Consider the following 17,156-nt stretch of genomic DNA (forward strand, 5'->3'; position numbering starts at 1 on the left):
CAGGAATAGCAATAAGCGGAACGAAGGAGCAGAACGGAAACCGTCTGCGTGATCAGAAAAGTGCAACGACATGCATATCTCAAAGAATACTGGAACACTAAGGGAGCTCGTGTAAGGGGCCTCACTGGGCCTGCAGTTGATGGACTGCAGTCCTGGATCGAGTTTTCTGGAAATGCGAGATTAGCGACTAAGCCATGTCCTATACAAAAGATCTACCTTTAGCAGGCCAAGAAAAAGAAGATAGTGAAAGACATGTTCGATGCTTAATAGCTTTCATTGTATTCTTCTTCTTCTCTTCTCCTTCTTCTTTTTGGATACACGAATTGGTTATCAAAACAAGAACTAAGCAAGCTGAGCGCAACCCACGGTCTGCGTGATTTTATCTGTATATTCCTTCAACTGAGCGTTATCTTAACATTAGCACTACTGAAATTTATTAAATTATTGTTATTTATCTTATGTGTCACTTAATAATGTGTTGGAAAGTATGTTGATGATCACTTCCCGTTCGGCTTTAATCTTGTAATCAAACTACAACTACATCATTCCAAACGTTATTTTATAACTGTCTTATGTAGTAGAGATAAAACATTAATGGGGAGCGAGAACAGAATTGCTCACATTCTGCAAATATTTGTGGTATTCTCAGGTGAAAAATTGTTGCTTGTACAAATAAATCTCTGCTTTCAACTGCTATCATTATTGAGCTGTCCATTCACCAATTATAACATTTCTCAGGCACACATTCAAATTTTTTTGAAGACTTGGACATAGCTTGTTATTTGCTCCTGATACGAAAAAATCTATTGCCATAATGGGAAAATTACCCAGTTATAAGGGAATTTGATACATAGAACACAACAATTAACCTAGTATTTTTTTTATGTAGGCTCCATGGTTATTGTGTACTTCTGGTTTGGTAAGCGTACGGTGACGATTAGGTTTGTAGGGCTGATAATTTTCCACGTTAGAAAAGCTATTGTGTACTTCCGAGTTCTTTTGCTCATCGTATTCTGTGTGTTGTTCGTACGTATGGGTATCTTTGGAGTCTTGCAAGCTTGTATGTTCATCAGCAATTGTGGTTTTGTGATATAGGTATGGCATTTCACCGATTGATTTGCCCGTCTTCGGATTTTCATCATATGATGAATTGTGTTTCATCTCTCCTAAGATCGTTTTCCGAATACTAGAAAATGCACTTATTTCGGGGTATGGTTTTATCGTGACCGCTGTATCTGGAGACATGAGAGTACTGGATTTAGTGATATCTTTTACTTGTTGAATGTCTTTGCCGATTCTTGTAACCGTTGCGATCGCAACAGGATTTGGCTTAGTAGTAGATTCTTGAGATGAAGGTGCTGGGGTTGTGATAAATCTTGTATACTGTGTCGAACTAAAAGTAGATATTACGGCAGCAGCCTGAGAGAGATCATACATTTCATGGTTACTGGGAAGCTGCTCAGTTGTCGTCGTACCCGATTGTATCGATCGTGTGCCTGCAATAGGCATTTCAAGCGTCTCAGAGCGTTGTAATTGGTTTTCTTTTAAAGCAACTTGAGTTACAAGAGGCATGTCAGTTTGGCTAGGAGCAATGGTTGATAAAGACAATATATTATCTTGCAAACCATCAACAACACGTTTGTCTGAAGATGATTCTACAGACAAAGAAGGCTCGTTCTTTTGATAATCCTCCGGGAAGGTGTCATCTGTTATCTCAAAGGTAGCAGAAAATCGCTCAATGGATTCCGTTGGAATGACGGTCGACGGTACATTAGGTATCATAGTGGTTACAGGCAACTCTGTTTGAGGACGAGCAGATACGAAGCGGGCTTTTACCATTAACATCGGCGGTTTGAAGTGGTCTCCGGTGATTATTTCACTTTTTGGTATGGTCGGTATCATGTGACTTGATGTATTTGGCTCTGTAGTTATTATAGCAGGTGATTCGTCCGTCGTGGTTGTTACGGGCAAAACAGAGGAAATCGAGTTTTGATCGAAAATCATCGTTTTGGTAACTTTATTTTTATCAATCGTAGTACTAACATCCACTGATTCTGGTGTTTTTATAGTTGATTCTTCATCTGCGTCTGAGACAGCTCCACGACGCAAAGTCGAATCTAGCGTAGTTATTAAATCTGTCCATGTTACACTGGTGTCACTTTGAGAAAACGAACCAGTTTCATTATTCGCCGTTTTTACTTCATTCCCAACTATTACTGTATCTGGATAATCTCCGTCCACAGTTGGTTTAACCGCTCGTTGAATGATATCAATCGGTGGAGTTTCCATTTCGTCCTGCATTGGTTGATCGCCCATCATTGTTTCATCGTCTTCGCCATCCTCATTACCTTTATCGTTCCAATTCGATCCGTTGGTTGTTTTCGTCACAAAGCGATTTTTCTTCTCATATAAAGGTGAATAGTTTTTGCTGTAGCCAGATTTTCGATGACATTTCACCTCGTGGCCTAAAGTGTCCAATTCTTCACTATGCATGCCTGCTTGTTCATTGCGCATCAGATCTTGCAGGTTAAACTTATTGATCACATTCTTCACCGTGTCCTCGATTTGGATTGGATTAATCTCAATTTTATTGTTGCTTTCATGATCGATGCTGGACACCACTGTCAATATATCGTGCTCCAAAATTGGCTGCTGATGTGGATGACTTGTTGAGCTGGCCGTTTTCACGCTCTCCGTGCCAAGCATTAGCAGAAGTTGATTGCTGTTGTCGATGGCTAATACCGATGCCAAATTCTCTTCCTCGCTACACTGCAGCTGCTCGATGATATTATTCCGGTCTTGTTTGCCTTGGCAAGAGATGTGTTTCGTTCCGGATTCACCACAATCCCGTGAAATCTGCACTGTACCACTGTCAGACATATACTGAACAGTCAGTGATGGTATTGAAGTGACGGTGCAGTCCACAGCCCACGTTGGAACTAAAAAAATAAAAACTGTAGCGTTACAACAAAATACATACGTATCGGTAATTAAGGGAAGGTTAACTTACCAGGGAGTTCACAGAGGAATGCGGCCGTTTCAGGTCCACTACATCGCAGAGCATGCCAACGGAAATCACGTATCGGATCTAATACGGCGCACAATGGTTGTTCTATTGCTGGAATAGTTTCAGCCCAATAACCACTTGATGGATTCAAAGCCTTTGAACTTCTGTATAAGAAAAGAAAAAAATATTAGGTTAGAAAAATTGAACCGTTGAGGAATAACATTAAAAAAAACTTATTTCGCCTTATATAATGCTTTGAAAATCGCTAAGGCTGATCGCGGCTCAATCGCAAAAATTGAGCCGATGAGTAATAATATTGAAAAAAATATTTATTTCGCCTTATATAATGCCTTGAAAATCGCTTAGGCTGGTAGAACAGCTCCGTCGTACGGGGTTTCAAATTTTGTATGGGATTTGATAGATGGCCAAGGCTTAAGATTTCCGTCGTACGATGGAAACAAACATTTTTGTTCGGATATTTTGACAAATAAACCCGTACAACGGAGCTGTGCCACCAGCCTTAGGCTGCCAGGCACACAACAGCCCGTCGGGGAGCTGCAAGTTTCGCATCAAATAGAAGCGACGCTCCAGGAGAGGAGTGTATAGGAGCAGCGACTTAAACAAAAGCAGATCGTATTCCCATTGGAAAACCAAGCACCAGCAGCGCAGCAACCGCCAGCCTTAGCCCTTCTCAATACTTCCTGAGATATTGTTGTGGGGTAAGATTCGCTTGCAGGGCAGTTCGGTGGCCGAGGCAACAGTGGCGCCGGTCTTCACACGACAAGACCGGGGTTCAAATATCATCCAGTCCGCCTCCAAGTACGCAGGGTTGACTTCCTTGCTACGGATAAAATCAAGTCACAGAAAGCCAGAAATGGCAGGCTGGGACTTTTCGAGGTTGTAGTTAAAGCCAAGAAAAAAAAACAAGAAGGATCGCTTACATTTAGCGTGATGAGGATGGAAGCGGACGGAGGAGGATTGACAGTCGTCGACTGTTATCCGGCAATTACCTATGTGCGTTTTATGTAAGCAGTGCGCTTAAACCTTTCAAAAATCCAAGCAAGGCTGCGCAATAAACAGCCTTCTTTAACGGTTTTTATTCAAACTAAAATATCTTTCAACATTTTTCCTATTGGTAACAATAATTAGAAAGTTATAGTAACTATAGAATGCATTTTGTTGTAAAAAAATATAAAATTTAATGCGCTTCAAGTTTTTCCATAATTTTTTAAATCATGTCTTATTTTTAAGAATCATAACATGATAATGGCTCAGAGTTGAGGCGATTTATAACATGAATGGAAAGAAAAAAATGCGAACCGAATTACGTAATAAAAATTAATAAGCATACAAAAGTGCTAGCTACCAGGGTAGCCCGGTTGCCTGGAAGATGATTTTTTCTGTTTTTGCATTACAGTGTTCAATGATAAAATCTAGATACTTACGTCCAAGTGAAGCGTGCTGAATTTATTGGACGCTTTAGTCCGATCCACACCGCGTTAGTTACGTCAAGTTCCTTAAGGAAAGCACGCGATGCGTCAAACTGGACTCCATTGTCAACTGCAAAAAAAAAAACAATATGAGTCTGATCTTTCTGATAAGTGAAAATCTCCGCACATCTTTCAGATAAGTGAAAACTTGTATTTATTACTTATTGGACGCTCATAGTTTCTAGAAATTTTCTACAGCAAATGTTCGCTCTACATTGCTTTCTACGTATTTGTATACTGTAAAGGCGTAGACATCAATTTACTTGCCTGTGACTAGATTTGCATGATGAAACTGACAGACAGCATCCGCCTCTAACCAAGAGATTTTATCACGAAAGTAGCGGTAAAACACTGAAAACCCCTCTTGAGGGAGAGTCCACATGTTGCTGATATTTACCTGTTAGGATGAAATGGAATAAGTTTGAATATTAGTTCTGGTTGTTGCAACAGGGGTTTAAAACTTAATGATGTGGCACCAACAGCATAGCACAGCCATAGCATTTTCCATAATGTTTCCAACCTACGCACAGTCAGACGCCTAAACTACGCGTCATGTTATTTCAACATGTTATAATACAACTTTAACTTCTTCATTTCCCAGAGGAGCGCTGCCTTGGGACTCCTAATAAAATCTAACATACTCCTGCTAGCAGAAAACTAGCACTTAAATAGCAAGTTCGATATAATGTTCCAGCAACATAGACTAAAACTATGTGAATATAAAAATGGTAAATATAGGAACAGCCTGGCCGTATTGCTAGAAATATTTGCTTTTTTCATTCATGTAGAAAGGCCTGACCATATTGCTGTAATATTTGCTTATAACGAATGGATTTAGCGACTGAGAATAGTAATATTTAAATATTTTCTAAACCTACTGCAAGTTCTAATTCAATTTGTAATACAAGTATTTACTTATTTATATGTGTAAAAAGCGTATCAAATAATGAAACAAAATAGGAAATGGATAAAATCTTTCGATAAAAAGTATTCTCACGCATCTGCTGTTCGATATTCCCATCCGAGAAAAAAGTGGAAACTGTTGTTTAAGCAGTGGAACTACGTGGAAACTATCTACTGCTTTCGATCAGTTAAACAAGTTTACGTATTTCTTTTTTTATTCGTATTTGAGACATTTCCTTCTCCAAACCGTGAAAGGATACCTGTCAAGTGACACTTTGAAATTAACATTTTAATAAATTTGCCTACCATCGAAGATTGGATATCATCATTTGAGCTCTTGCACAGTGCAACAGTTCATTTAGGCTAACCTTGTTCTACATAAGAAATTATTGTCATGGTTAATGGTTGTCACGGCTTTTCTCATTAAATAAAAACAAATAAAAAACAAATGGTTGTATTTTGCTTTAATTCCCCGTGAAGTATGCGGTTCTATTAGCTCTGAATTTGTGCGCATGTGCCTGGTTTATTCATGCTGTTGAAGCTCGCTCTTTTTTACTCCTTTAAGCATGCATTTTACTTATTTATTATTATGTATTTATTTTTAATTATGACGGTTTGAAGCCGTATTGTCAGCATGCATGTGCTTAAGCTAACGAACTTGGTAATTCACAAAAAAATACCAAGGCGTTTCCTCCCTGAAATTTTGCCTTTTCCCGGCCACGCTCGGTTTCTTGCATTTTACTTATTATCTTTTTTTGCAAAAACTTTTTTGCCATAATGTCTATTTTTACCATTACCAACTGTAGCCCACAAACATACTGCCACTTTAGAAAGTAAGTAGCTTTTTATCTGGTATATTTATCGGTGTTGCTATAAATTACAAATAATAAGAAGAAAAAGATGATTTCCGCATCCAGCGGAAATGTGTTAAATACAGTTAAATGGATGAACACTTGAGCTGCATTTTGTTCTCCTATCGTCCTACCTGACAATGATTGCAAGCATTTTCTTTTTACGAATGCCATTTTTCAAAGACATGCAAACAGCAAGACCTCATTCTTACACATATCACTTTAATCTGTACCTCTATATAAATAAAAGGGTAGATATGCTATCTTGACAACACCGAGGAAAAGAAGTCGAACATACCATATTAATTATTTATATCTCATTGCTAAGGACATGTTTCATGAAAAATCTCAATAATGGTGACAGTCTGTAATGTTACAGTCTACAAACACCTGCAAGGGTTCTTCTTCGCTTTTGTTCGCAAAAAAAAAAATGGAGGCGTCTGTCAATTCCATACATTTTCAGAAAATGCAATACTTGATATTTGAAATTTTATTTGCGTTAACTAATGAGTTTGGAATCCCTTGCCTGCCGTTTGAAGACCGGAGCCGTCATCGCCTCAGTTATGCTTCACCACCCAATCCATTAAATCGAAAACCACGGGGGGTAAGAAATGTTGGACTTTAATTTAATAACTCCAATATTTACACTCGATAGAAAGAAACAACACGGTAGCAGATAGAACGACAGAGGAGAATTAACGTCCTCTTCTGCTGTACTTTAAAAAGGACAGGTGATCAAACCGTGATGGTGGTGTTTGGTTATATGCAGTTGTTGAGCTACTGTATCATGCACTAAAAAATAATCCTTACAGATCTTAAATTGTATATACAGGAGAGAGACCCAATAAAGCTTTCTCATCGCTGCTTCTTCTGAGTGGTGGGATATTTTCCATATTTTCATATTTTTCTGTGATTTTGTTTATAATCTTTATTATAAAAATCATATAGAATTTTGCTTTGATGACAATATCAAAAAAGGGATAGGAAAGCTCGATTAGTAAATAATACATGAAATACAACAAACCCAATCGAATATTCCAAATAAATTAACAATATTTTCATATGGTGTTTCGTAGTCTGGCTAATTTACTTAAATCCATTACGCAAAAAATATATTTAGAAAATAGTAACAATTCTTTTCTATACTGTGCTGCCTCTTATACCTAAAAACAAAATTCTAGTTGTACAACAAACTAATGATTATAATTATTTGATGATCCTGGAAAACCTCATGAAAACTACGTATTCATAATTGATACATCCTCAATTTAATTTTTTATTCTAGTAGAACGGCCTGGCCGTATTGTTACAAGTACATTTTTATAGACAATACAATTAAAAACAAAAAAAAAACAGTTCTGCTACTTACCGCCCGTGGTTCAACCAAACCGATGTAACCAACTATAAAGATCACAATAACGGAATCACGGAACAATTTAGCCATTATGAATACAAATTGTAATCCAGTACCTCCTGAAAACAGCTTTAACGCAAATTACAGTTTAATATCACAAAATTAAAGAGTGGGAACTATGATTGATGACTGATTATTGACCTAGAATAGTTATTGTAAAAATATTGGGTTTTTTTTCGCAATGACAAATAGGCAGATAAGTCATTCAATCTGACTCTCTTGCTGTGCTGTGTTCTTGAACTGTGCTTTGAGTACAAATCAGTTTTATAAGTTAAACCTGCATAATGCGCTAGACATTTTAATCACTTAATAAGAACACCATGAGAAACCACACCTTTCTGCTAAAGGCAATCGGTATGTTTGCACGGGAAGTTGGACAGGTGTAAAGATATATGTTTCTTTTTCTTCAATCAATCGCATTCTAAATTCATTATTTTTTCATCATCATTTTTTTTTTCGTTTATTTATAGAGGCTTTGGGTCTTTGACACTTCATTCGCCTCTTTTTTCATCATCAATATAACCATGCAACCCGTAAGGAAAACAGAGAATAAAGAAATATAAAAACATTAACTGCGTATCCTGAAATCGCGAGATATAGTGCATGAAAAATTGCGACGTGATATGAATAATCAAACATAAGAAAACACAAACGGATGTCTAACAGTGAATAATAACAAATTATCGAATGTTACGATTAATTCGTTATCGTTCTAACAAAAACTGTAGCTTCAAACTTTTAATTATCTGATGGATAAACACCTCAAATTATAAGCAAGAATATTCATTGCGATCCACTAAAAACTGCATGGCATTAAAGTGATATCAAGCATCATGTAAAAAATGAATTAAATAATAACATTAATGTTTTTCTCTGTCAAATACCAAAAATATAAATACCATAAATACCCCTCCCCTCGCGTCCGCTTGCAAATCATGTTCTTGCATTACACAAGAAGCAAATAATACAAACAACTATTAAAAAAAACAGCAAAGAAGATTTGAGCAAGAGTAAAATAATTACTTTTTACTTTTTAATTCTTACTTGAATTGATTGAGTGCTTATGTTTTCTCCTCAGCGCAATTGAGAGTATCAACGTTCAATAGCCTGCTTATTTACGTAACGTTAAATGTCATGAAGGGGAGCGTTATTTGGCCACATTACTATAGACTACATGTCCGTATGTTCTTTTACTCCGTTTATATGAGCTCAATAAAAAATAAGTTTCACTTAAAAAATTTTGATTGTTGTATTGAATTGAAGAACCTGAAACACGGTTGGCACGATATGCAAAAAGATACACTGTGAAACCAGAAATGCCAAAAAATATAAACTTTAAAATATGGTTATTGGTTAACTACACACTGTCACTAAACCGATGGTATCGTACACAATCGCTTAATAAATGCAGTATGCCATCGAAACTTTAGCGTTAGATTGACACTTGAATAAATCAGTATGAGATAAATGTATTGTACAAGTCAAATCCTTCACAGCAAAGTCCTTTCCATTAGAACTAAACCAACGTCCTTTTTCTACTATGTGTATCGTACTGATGTTCTGTACCATATGTACAAAGAGAACAGCCCCGGAAAACAGGACTGCGTTCGGCTTCGACACGACACGAAAACTGACAAACGAAGATTGAGCATCAGAGTTTGGAAAATGTTCCTCTGCTGCTAATGTGTTTGTGTGGGCATGAGCACAATGGCTCTCTCTCCACATACAGGGGTGTGACAGCCAGAGGCATCTGGGGGTTTCAATAATTTTGCAACCGGAATTGTTTATGAAAGGGACGATACCTTCTTCACATAGTCTTGACATGGCAGGACTAGGGTTCAAATCCCATTCAGACCACGTCATCGTAAACAAGACTGACTATCCAGCTACTAAAAACCATAGAAACAACAAGCCATAAGAAGCCAGAAATGGCAGGTCGAGCCTTTTTGATGTTGTAGTACTAATGAAGAAGAAGAAGAAAGTTATGGAAAGAATATGCGTTGAAATCAAACCAAGGCCCGTTCCAGATTATTTGGCTACTTTTTGAAATTTATCACGACAAAAAGGACGAATTATTTATCTACGTATTTTTAAAATTATCCTGACAATACGGCATCGGACCGTCATATTTAATAAATAAAAAATATATTTAAAATTAGACAATACAGCGGCGAGCCGTCATACCTACTAAATAAAAAAAATCGTCTTTGGAATGGAAAGAATCGTCAGTGAATTAAATGACAAGGGTAGCTCAACCATCAACCATGAATGGGCATAAGCGCGATGAGTTTCCAAAGGTAAAGGTTTCAGGCCCTGCATCTGGCAACTTGACGGATACGTAGGCAGAGCTTTACGGAAGATATAGCGCATTGCACAATTTCGCGAACACAATAGACTGTCCAATTACCATTATTCGAAAATGTTATCAGTCGATTGTTAATTTTGGCCGTAATTAACTGAATTCTTTCGTTCTAATTGAGACCATAATAAGAGAGTGACGCTGAACAGTTCGGCATACGACAGCTCAAGCCAATACATCTAAGACCTTAACACAAAACATCGGGTATACGGCCGCGGTGCTCGCTAATCGCTATCTTACGATCATTCCATTTCATCAGTATCGTAATTTGACGAAATAAATGAGGTTCAACATTATTGTTATTATACAAGTGATTTTACGTCAAAGGGAGCCAAAAGCCATATGGCAGGAAAAAAACAATGAATTAAAAGCTGAATATATATTTTATTATCAACATACAACACAAAAGAATGAAATACAAATAACCAAATGAACTGTGGTGTTAATAGCAATTTACAAGTTTATTCAAGCGAGCAATTTATCTATGCAATTTATGAAATGTAATATAGAAGCCTCAAAACTGTTTTTTTGTCGTAACAGCAGCTCTGCCGGAGAAACCTGAAACAAACAACTTTCAAGTTAAAAATGAAAGGAGCGAAATACATTTTTCATACACAAATTTTGCTGCATCATTAGTATTGTTTCTTCCTTATTAATAATAAAATTCCATTCACTTTGTCCGTAAGCGTACATGACGCTCAGCACAATGGTAGCAATTCGTTGTTCAGTACACTAGGACACTTTTTCTTTAGATACTTGCTAATATTCAAGTTTTTACCTTTCCTATATGCATGGTGGTATCGTGTCAAAAAACAATACAAGCGCTTAATTTTCCTTACTTTCTGTTTTATATTTACCATATAAAACCGCACCAAAAATCATTTCAATTTATTGAGACGGAAGTGTGGGAGTAGCGATACTTTAAACTTTCGAGTTGATCTACAAATCTCCTCCTCAGTAACATCCAAAGTTTTGACAGTGATTCAATACAAGACATCAATGAAAACAAAAGCTATTGAAGCGTTTAAAGTAAACTACCCGCAAACATTTCATCCCGAATGTTTCCTGTCTACTTTTTCACAGGGTTACGTATATGTAAGTGCTTTGATTAGCCATAGTTAGTCGATAGATAGCGAAAAGAGCTGCAACAAACAAAATGGGAAGGACATCGGTCAATAGTGGATGATGATAAAAAGGCCTTTTGGCGGTTAGTTGTGTGCGATTGGCACCATCGTCTCGCCACCGAGAAGGGCATCGGGTTGGATAGGTGCATCCACCGTTAACACACCATCCTTGCTGAGTGACGACTTAATGTTCTCGGGCAGACATCCTTTTGGTAGCATAAATTCACGGTTGTATTCCCGATACACTGATTTGGTATCGGATTTTTCCACGTGTTCGGCATGTACTAGCAACTTGTTATCGACCGTTTTGACGACAATTTCTTCTGGTGCATACTGGCTCACGTCGAAACGCAGTTTCAGCACTTTACCATCACCATCGTCCTACGGAAAAAGTCGTAAGCTATTAGTTACACACTTTTTTCTATAGATTCGATTGTGATTCTTACCTGAATCAAGGGAGAGCTAATGTCTGATCCGCTTTGAGTTTGTGGGAGCTTCATTGAGGTAGCAGCATTAGATGTTGTAGAGCTAGAAACGAAGTTTGCAAGTAAAAGAATTCAAACCATTATCTAAATAATATGCGCAGAGTAGCATGCATGCAACGGGACATTTTTCGAAAACGAAATGGAATCATGTGGAACAATAGTTGATATTTTGAATAACATAGCAGGACAATTTTGGCATGCTTACATCATACAAAAGAACGCCTACACAGACTTTTTTTTCTCTAGAGCAACCCCCACCGCTTGTCCCTCGTACTCGCACTACGATCTCAATATATTTAATTGGTCTGTGGACAAGAACCAGCATGTTTTCAAGTTGAACCTTTGTATGATGAAAACGCAAAAATTATATGACCTTGAAGATTCGAGTAAAATTATTCGAATGAAAAATAACTGGAAATACAATGTGAAACTGTTACTTGTATGTTTCGAAGATTTTAAAAATACTCAAAAATCTAAAATGTTTTGCGAATAATATTGCTGTATTCGGTTCAATTTATTTTTATTAGATATTCATTCTGCGTGCGTTTAAAATTTACAATTAAAAGTGTATAATCGGGGGACAACCAATGGCTGCTTAAGGAATGAAAACAGAAACTAGAGGAATCGTTTAAAAAGGCTAGTTATGCAAACAAGCATCAGGGCCTTGTCTAGATGTACGCATAAGGTCACGAAGGTGACAGTGGATGTTTCTTTCGCACACGTCAAAACGAGTGCTTGGGCTTTTGTTTCGTCAGTAAGGTATGACATCATCAGCATTAGTCCCAAGTGTTCCAAATAGTTTGATATGTATACATTGGCTCGGCATGTGGGAAAAGGAAACATATCAGATTGATCAATAGTTAATATCTACTCATATCATCAATGTTCATTCAAATCATCAGGTTACATAATGTGAAAGTTAATTAGTGGGATATTTTCCCGAGATGAAATGACTGTAATATATGTAAACATTTGATGTAAATTAATACTCAATATCTTCTCGTAAAGTGAAAGTATTACGAACAGTTAAGAAATAAATACACTGTATAAAACATTAGAAATAAAAACGATGATGTCATTTCATGCGACACAACCAAAAACTATAGTTTACATTTTGCAAAAAGGGACGCAATAGCAAAATGGGAAATCATACGTGTTATAAGCTTAAAGAAAACAAAACAGCAAGCTAGACTACTATTTCACGTTATCCTGACAAACATGCAACGAGTATAATTTACAAAAATTTAAATTTTTAGGGTATATGTGCGTGCTAGATAATCATTGATACTAATTACGCGAAATAAAACCATTTTCCACTGCTTTCAATGGCACGGGATGACCCGTCTTGGCATTGTAAATTTTATTAAATATTAAATACCTGGTTGATGTAGCAACCTTCTTGGAAGAGAAACTATACACGGTGACATATTGTCATTGTAACAAAAAAGAACAAGGTTCCAACGAACAGTCAGGAAATACGATTTGTAGGGAAGTGGATCGTGCACCATAGTTAAAGATAGCGTTGCATGTTAAAGAAATAGATAAGAAGATGGCGGATAAAAGGTTAAAAGGAAGATAAGTTTATAAGAATAAGATGATACATTTTATTGGACTGTTTTAATTCATTAAGGACCTATAGGCTGATAGCCTAAAACATAGTAACAAGCCAAAACAATTTAGTTTGAAATTTGCTATTCGATCTGAAGTAAATAATACCATTTAGAAAGCATCATATTAAATTTTTCTTTATATGTTTATTTCGGCAGATTATTGATATTTTGTTATATTAAATATTAAAGCGCATTATATATCATTTTCAACGCGATCTGTTAAGTATTATTATAAAAGCAGTCTATATGTATTTATAGGTTATATTTATATTTTATTAGACAATATTTTACTCTCTTGGAATAAGCAAACGGATGTATCTTGTTTTTATAGAACGATTTTTGCCGCTTCTCTATTTCATGTCTGTTACTTGTATTATTTATTCATGTTTATTTCGTCAAGTTATTAATATTTTATTGTATTAAATATTAAAGCACATTGTACATCATTTTCAACGCTTTTTGTTATTTTCTGTTAAGTTTTCTGATAAAAGCAGTCTATATGTTTTTATAGATTATATTTATATTTTATCATACAATATTTTACACTCCTGGAATAAGTGAACGTATGTATCTTGTTTTTATAGAAGGATTTGTGCCTTTTTACTATTTCATGATTATTTCTTGTATCTTTCTAAACGAACAACCCGATATCGAATGATATTTTGGTGTTGAATTCAACGAGAACGTTCTTCTAATATGGAGTCGCCTCAACGACTCGATTTTTCCGTGCATCATATCCATATTTATTTCAACCTGCACCTCATCATCTATTAATATCCTCCTCCGCTGTTGGTAGCTGCCAAGGGGCAGTCTAAAAACGTTGCTACATAGCTAAGTAAAAGTATGTGTGTGTTCGTTTGTATTTATGGTAGACCACGATGGAACCCTTCCCTCTTGCTTTACGCAACGATATATACGAGAGCCATGACGAAGGAAACTATGGGCGCCCTTGGAAGTCCAAAGAAGGAAAGAAGGCCTACGTATGAACATGGCGACTTTATGACTCATTACCACTGCCATCACACACCAACCGATATAATTGGTAGCGGATATATATATATATATATATATATATATATATATATATATATATATATATATATATATATATATATATATATATATATATATATATATATATATATATATATATATATATATATATATATATATATATATATATATATATATATATCGTCTTCAATAGTTCACGAAGCGCCTTACTCTTAATTTTTATTTTAAAAAAATCTCAATCTTTTTGTGAACATGCAAGAAACGCGAAAATATTTGCTCATTTTGAAGATAACAATAAAAATAATTTTGCTTTGCTGAAATGTGCACTATTTCACCGGCGTCAATCTTTTTTTTTTCTCCTTAAATACCTTGTACCAATAGAACACTTTTTTGTTTGGGGGCTCATACATACCTGGACGTAGTCTCGAAGAAATTCGGTTCGCGATTCATAAGATCCGATCGGAATCGGGCCATCTCTTCCTCCATCTTTTTCATCTCTGAATCGAATCGTTCACGGATGCTGGAAAACTCTGTATCGATCACGCTGAAGTCGCCAAGTTTGATTGGGATGTTGCGTTTGTTTACGTTATCAGCCATGATTATATCCGGTGGGATTGAATTGCAATATAGCGGAGCAGAATGTGCCGAAATTTATAAGAAATTCACAAACTGAACAGAAGCACTGACCCCCGAAACAGTCAGAAGCTGTTTGCTTTCGTTGCAAAATATTAGCTTAGAAAACACAGACAAAAGTAATAAAACACAACTTTCCGAAATATCATTCACTTGTCCAACGAAGTAAGCGATAAAATATTACTTTTAGAAAACGTAGAGCAAATAATGCTTCTCTGCGCTACCAGGCTGCGTAACCTTTCTCGAAACAAAAACACTCTGACACTGAAGTTCTGTCTCGAAATTGTGTCTGTATTTATTGGGATTACGACAGCTCGCACGATACAACTGTTGTACTGTCACTCAATACCATCTGGGCGAACTAAAGACAAAAAAGATAATTTGAATGTATATTTTCTAAAAAAAAAATCCGTCAAATAACTTTCTATTGTAATATAAAAGAAAATAAGGCTGTATTTTGATTATACATGATACAAAATTTTTAATCCCCTTTGTTTTTCACGGAAGTTTCTGTTCACAATAACATGACGTATGACAGTTCTTGTATTCTACAGCGGGGTTAACACATGCCCAGCCCAGTTAACTCAACATACGCCCAGTGCGTATGATGTCAGTTTTCACGCTATGCTCGTTGGTTTTAACACAGGATTTTGGAATCGCTATCACTAGCAATTATTTTAAATCATAATCATTTTTTTGTCTTCCTCGCGAAGTAGGTTTGCTTGTTCACGGATTTCAACGCGTTCATGCACCGTTTCCTTTTTGTTTTATGTATATCTAAACACCGCTTAACTCTTTCGGCTTCCTCTGAAATGTTGTCAGCTACCGTCACAACTGAAATCTCGTATAATATGATATAAACACAAAGGCAGTTATATAATGAGTATGTAATAATCTCATCAAAACGTAAATAAACTAACTTTCAAAGGTACGAAATTGTCTTACAGAATCTATTAATTTGTGCAGTGCGTGAATTAATTTACCTTTGATCGGCAAATATACTTTCCTGTTAATACCTTTCCATATATATAAACGTTTGTTGCATTTTTTAAGGCCAATTAATATTCAACGCTCAGTCAACAAGAAAAAGTCTCTTATCATTCTTCTGAAGATTTCCGCGAATGCAACCTAAATTCAACTTAAATAAACAATTTTACGTTTGGTACCAATATTCTTCTGAATAAATTATTCTGTTTCATCTAATATTTGAACAAACTTCGTTTAACATTTAATTTGTGCATGTAACAGACCTAGATGCTTTGGCATCCTTTATTCTTTGGCTTGTTTTTCATTTTCATTAGGTTTTTTTTAATTACGCTTCTTGATTTAAAAGGATTACGCGCAATTTTAATGCTGTGTTGGGCATATTATACATATCGGTTTTACTATATCCCCACCGCAGATTACTTGACTCCGCTTCCAACAATGTTACAGAAAGCGGCGGAGTTGTTGCATCCCGGACTGCTTACAAACATTGTCCAACAACGAGAAATAATTTCCCGTTTTCAATCACTTCCAAAGCTGCGTTTAAACAAAGAACCGGTGAAGAAAAAAGCAGCCATCCTAATTCCCCTTTGCCTTGTCGATGACAGAATTAACCTGCTTTACACACTGCGATCTAGCAAATTGCGCAGCCACCGAGCACAGGTTTCTTTTCCTGGTATGAATGCTCGAAAAGAATTAAACAAGTACACATTTGAGTTACATTTATCCGTTACAGGTGGCATGATCGATACAAAAGATTCTAGCAGCGAAAGTTGCGCGGTACGAGAATTTGAGGAAGAAACAGGGTTATCAAAGAATTCCGTCAACATTTGGGGACGTGGAAATACCATCATTCCGTACTTTGGACCGTCTATTACACCGATTGTAGGCAATATTGAAAATTATTCTATACACAAGTTAGATCCAAGCTGTGACGAAGTTGCCAAAGTGTTCACTGTGCCTATCGAGCTTCTTGCGTGCAGTGAAAACCGAAATCATACCCAATTTCGAGGCAATTATTCTTCGCCCGTTTTTCAATATGGAGATGATATAGTGTGGGGAATAACAGCAATTATCACTCATTTGTTTCTTACAGCTTTAATGCCGGGAGCGTATTGTGCTCGTTTACCATTTATAAAGAAATACGAAGCTAGAAAGATAGATGACAGAAGCTAATACAATTTCTGTAAACAATAAAAATAAATAAAAAATAAGCTAAAATGCATTCTTTCATTTTTACATTAGCACAAATATTTACTTATCTATGAAATCCACGTAACAT

General features: G+C 36.1%; 3 protein-coding genes across 17 annotated transcripts; 1 reads left to right on the forward strand and 2 right to left on the reverse strand.

Moving 5' to 3' along the window:
• Positions 1-255: 255 nt before the first annotated feature.
• Positions 256-10,000, reverse strand: LOC118511281. Of its 11 annotated transcripts, none has more exons than XM_036054834.1 (7): positions 9,232-10,000; positions 8,710-8,931; positions 7,621-7,734; positions 4,765-4,894; positions 4,453-4,567; positions 3,011-3,171; positions 256-2,939 (listed from the first exon to the last, which is right to left on the reverse strand). In XM_036054834.1, the coding sequence occupies exons 3-7, from the start codon at positions 7,693-7,695 to the stop codon at positions 865-867; spliced, it is 2,556 nt and encodes an 851-aa protein (XP_035910727.1). In that variant the 5' UTR covers positions 7,696-7,734; positions 8,710-8,931; positions 9,232-10,000; the 3' UTR covers positions 256-864. The 11 variants fall into 11 exon arrangements, with proteins under 11 accessions (XP_035910727.1, XP_035910461.1, XP_035910287.1 ...); XM_036054568.1 differs by having other exon boundaries at positions 8,710-8,967; XM_036054394.1 differs by having other exon boundaries at positions 8,710-8,967; positions 9,144-10,000.
• Positions 10,001-10,388: 388 nt separating this feature from the next.
• On the reverse strand, positions 10,389-15,450 carry LOC118515097 (heat shock protein beta-1). 4 transcript variants are annotated; one of them, XM_036061888.1, is made up of 5 exons: positions 15,358-15,450; positions 14,670-15,251; positions 13,012-13,044; positions 11,595-11,676; positions 10,389-11,529 (listed from the first exon to the last, which is right to left on the reverse strand). In XM_036061888.1, the coding sequence occupies exons 2-5, from the start codon at positions 14,852-14,854 to the stop codon at positions 11,233-11,235; spliced, it is 597 nt and encodes a 198-aa protein (XP_035917781.1). In that variant the 5' UTR covers positions 14,855-15,251; positions 15,358-15,450; the 3' UTR covers positions 10,389-11,232. The 4 variants fall into 4 exon arrangements, with proteins under 4 accessions (XP_035917781.1, XP_035917899.1, XP_035917718.1 ...); XM_036062006.1 differs by lacking the exon at positions 13,012-13,044 and having other exon boundaries at positions 15,358-15,440; XM_036061825.1 differs by having other exon boundaries at positions 14,670-15,440.
• Positions 15,451-15,515: 65 nt separating this feature from the next.
• Positions 15,516-17,095, forward strand: LOC118513555 (nucleoside diphosphate-linked moiety X motif 8). 2 transcript variants are annotated; one of them, XM_036059593.1, is made up of 3 exons: positions 15,516-15,818; positions 16,293-16,550; positions 16,611-17,095. In XM_036059593.1, exons 2-3 carry the CDS (start codon positions 16,316-16,318, stop codon positions 17,048-17,050), a joined length of 675 nt encoding a protein of 224 aa, XP_035915486.1. In that variant the 5' UTR covers positions 15,516-15,818; positions 16,293-16,315; the 3' UTR covers positions 17,051-17,095. The 2 variants fall into 2 exon arrangements, with proteins under 2 accessions (XP_035915486.1, XP_035915397.1); XM_036059504.1 differs by lacking the exon at positions 15,516-15,818 and having other exon boundaries at positions 16,061-16,550.
• The last annotated feature ends 61 nt before the right edge of the window (positions 17,096-17,156 follow it).

This window comes from Anopheles stephensi, chromosome X (assembly GCF_013141755.1).
Source record: "Anopheles stephensi strain Indian chromosome X, UCI_ANSTEP_V1.0, whole genome shotgun sequence".
NCBI lineage: Eukaryota > Metazoa > Arthropoda > Insecta > Diptera > Culicidae > Anopheles > Anopheles stephensi.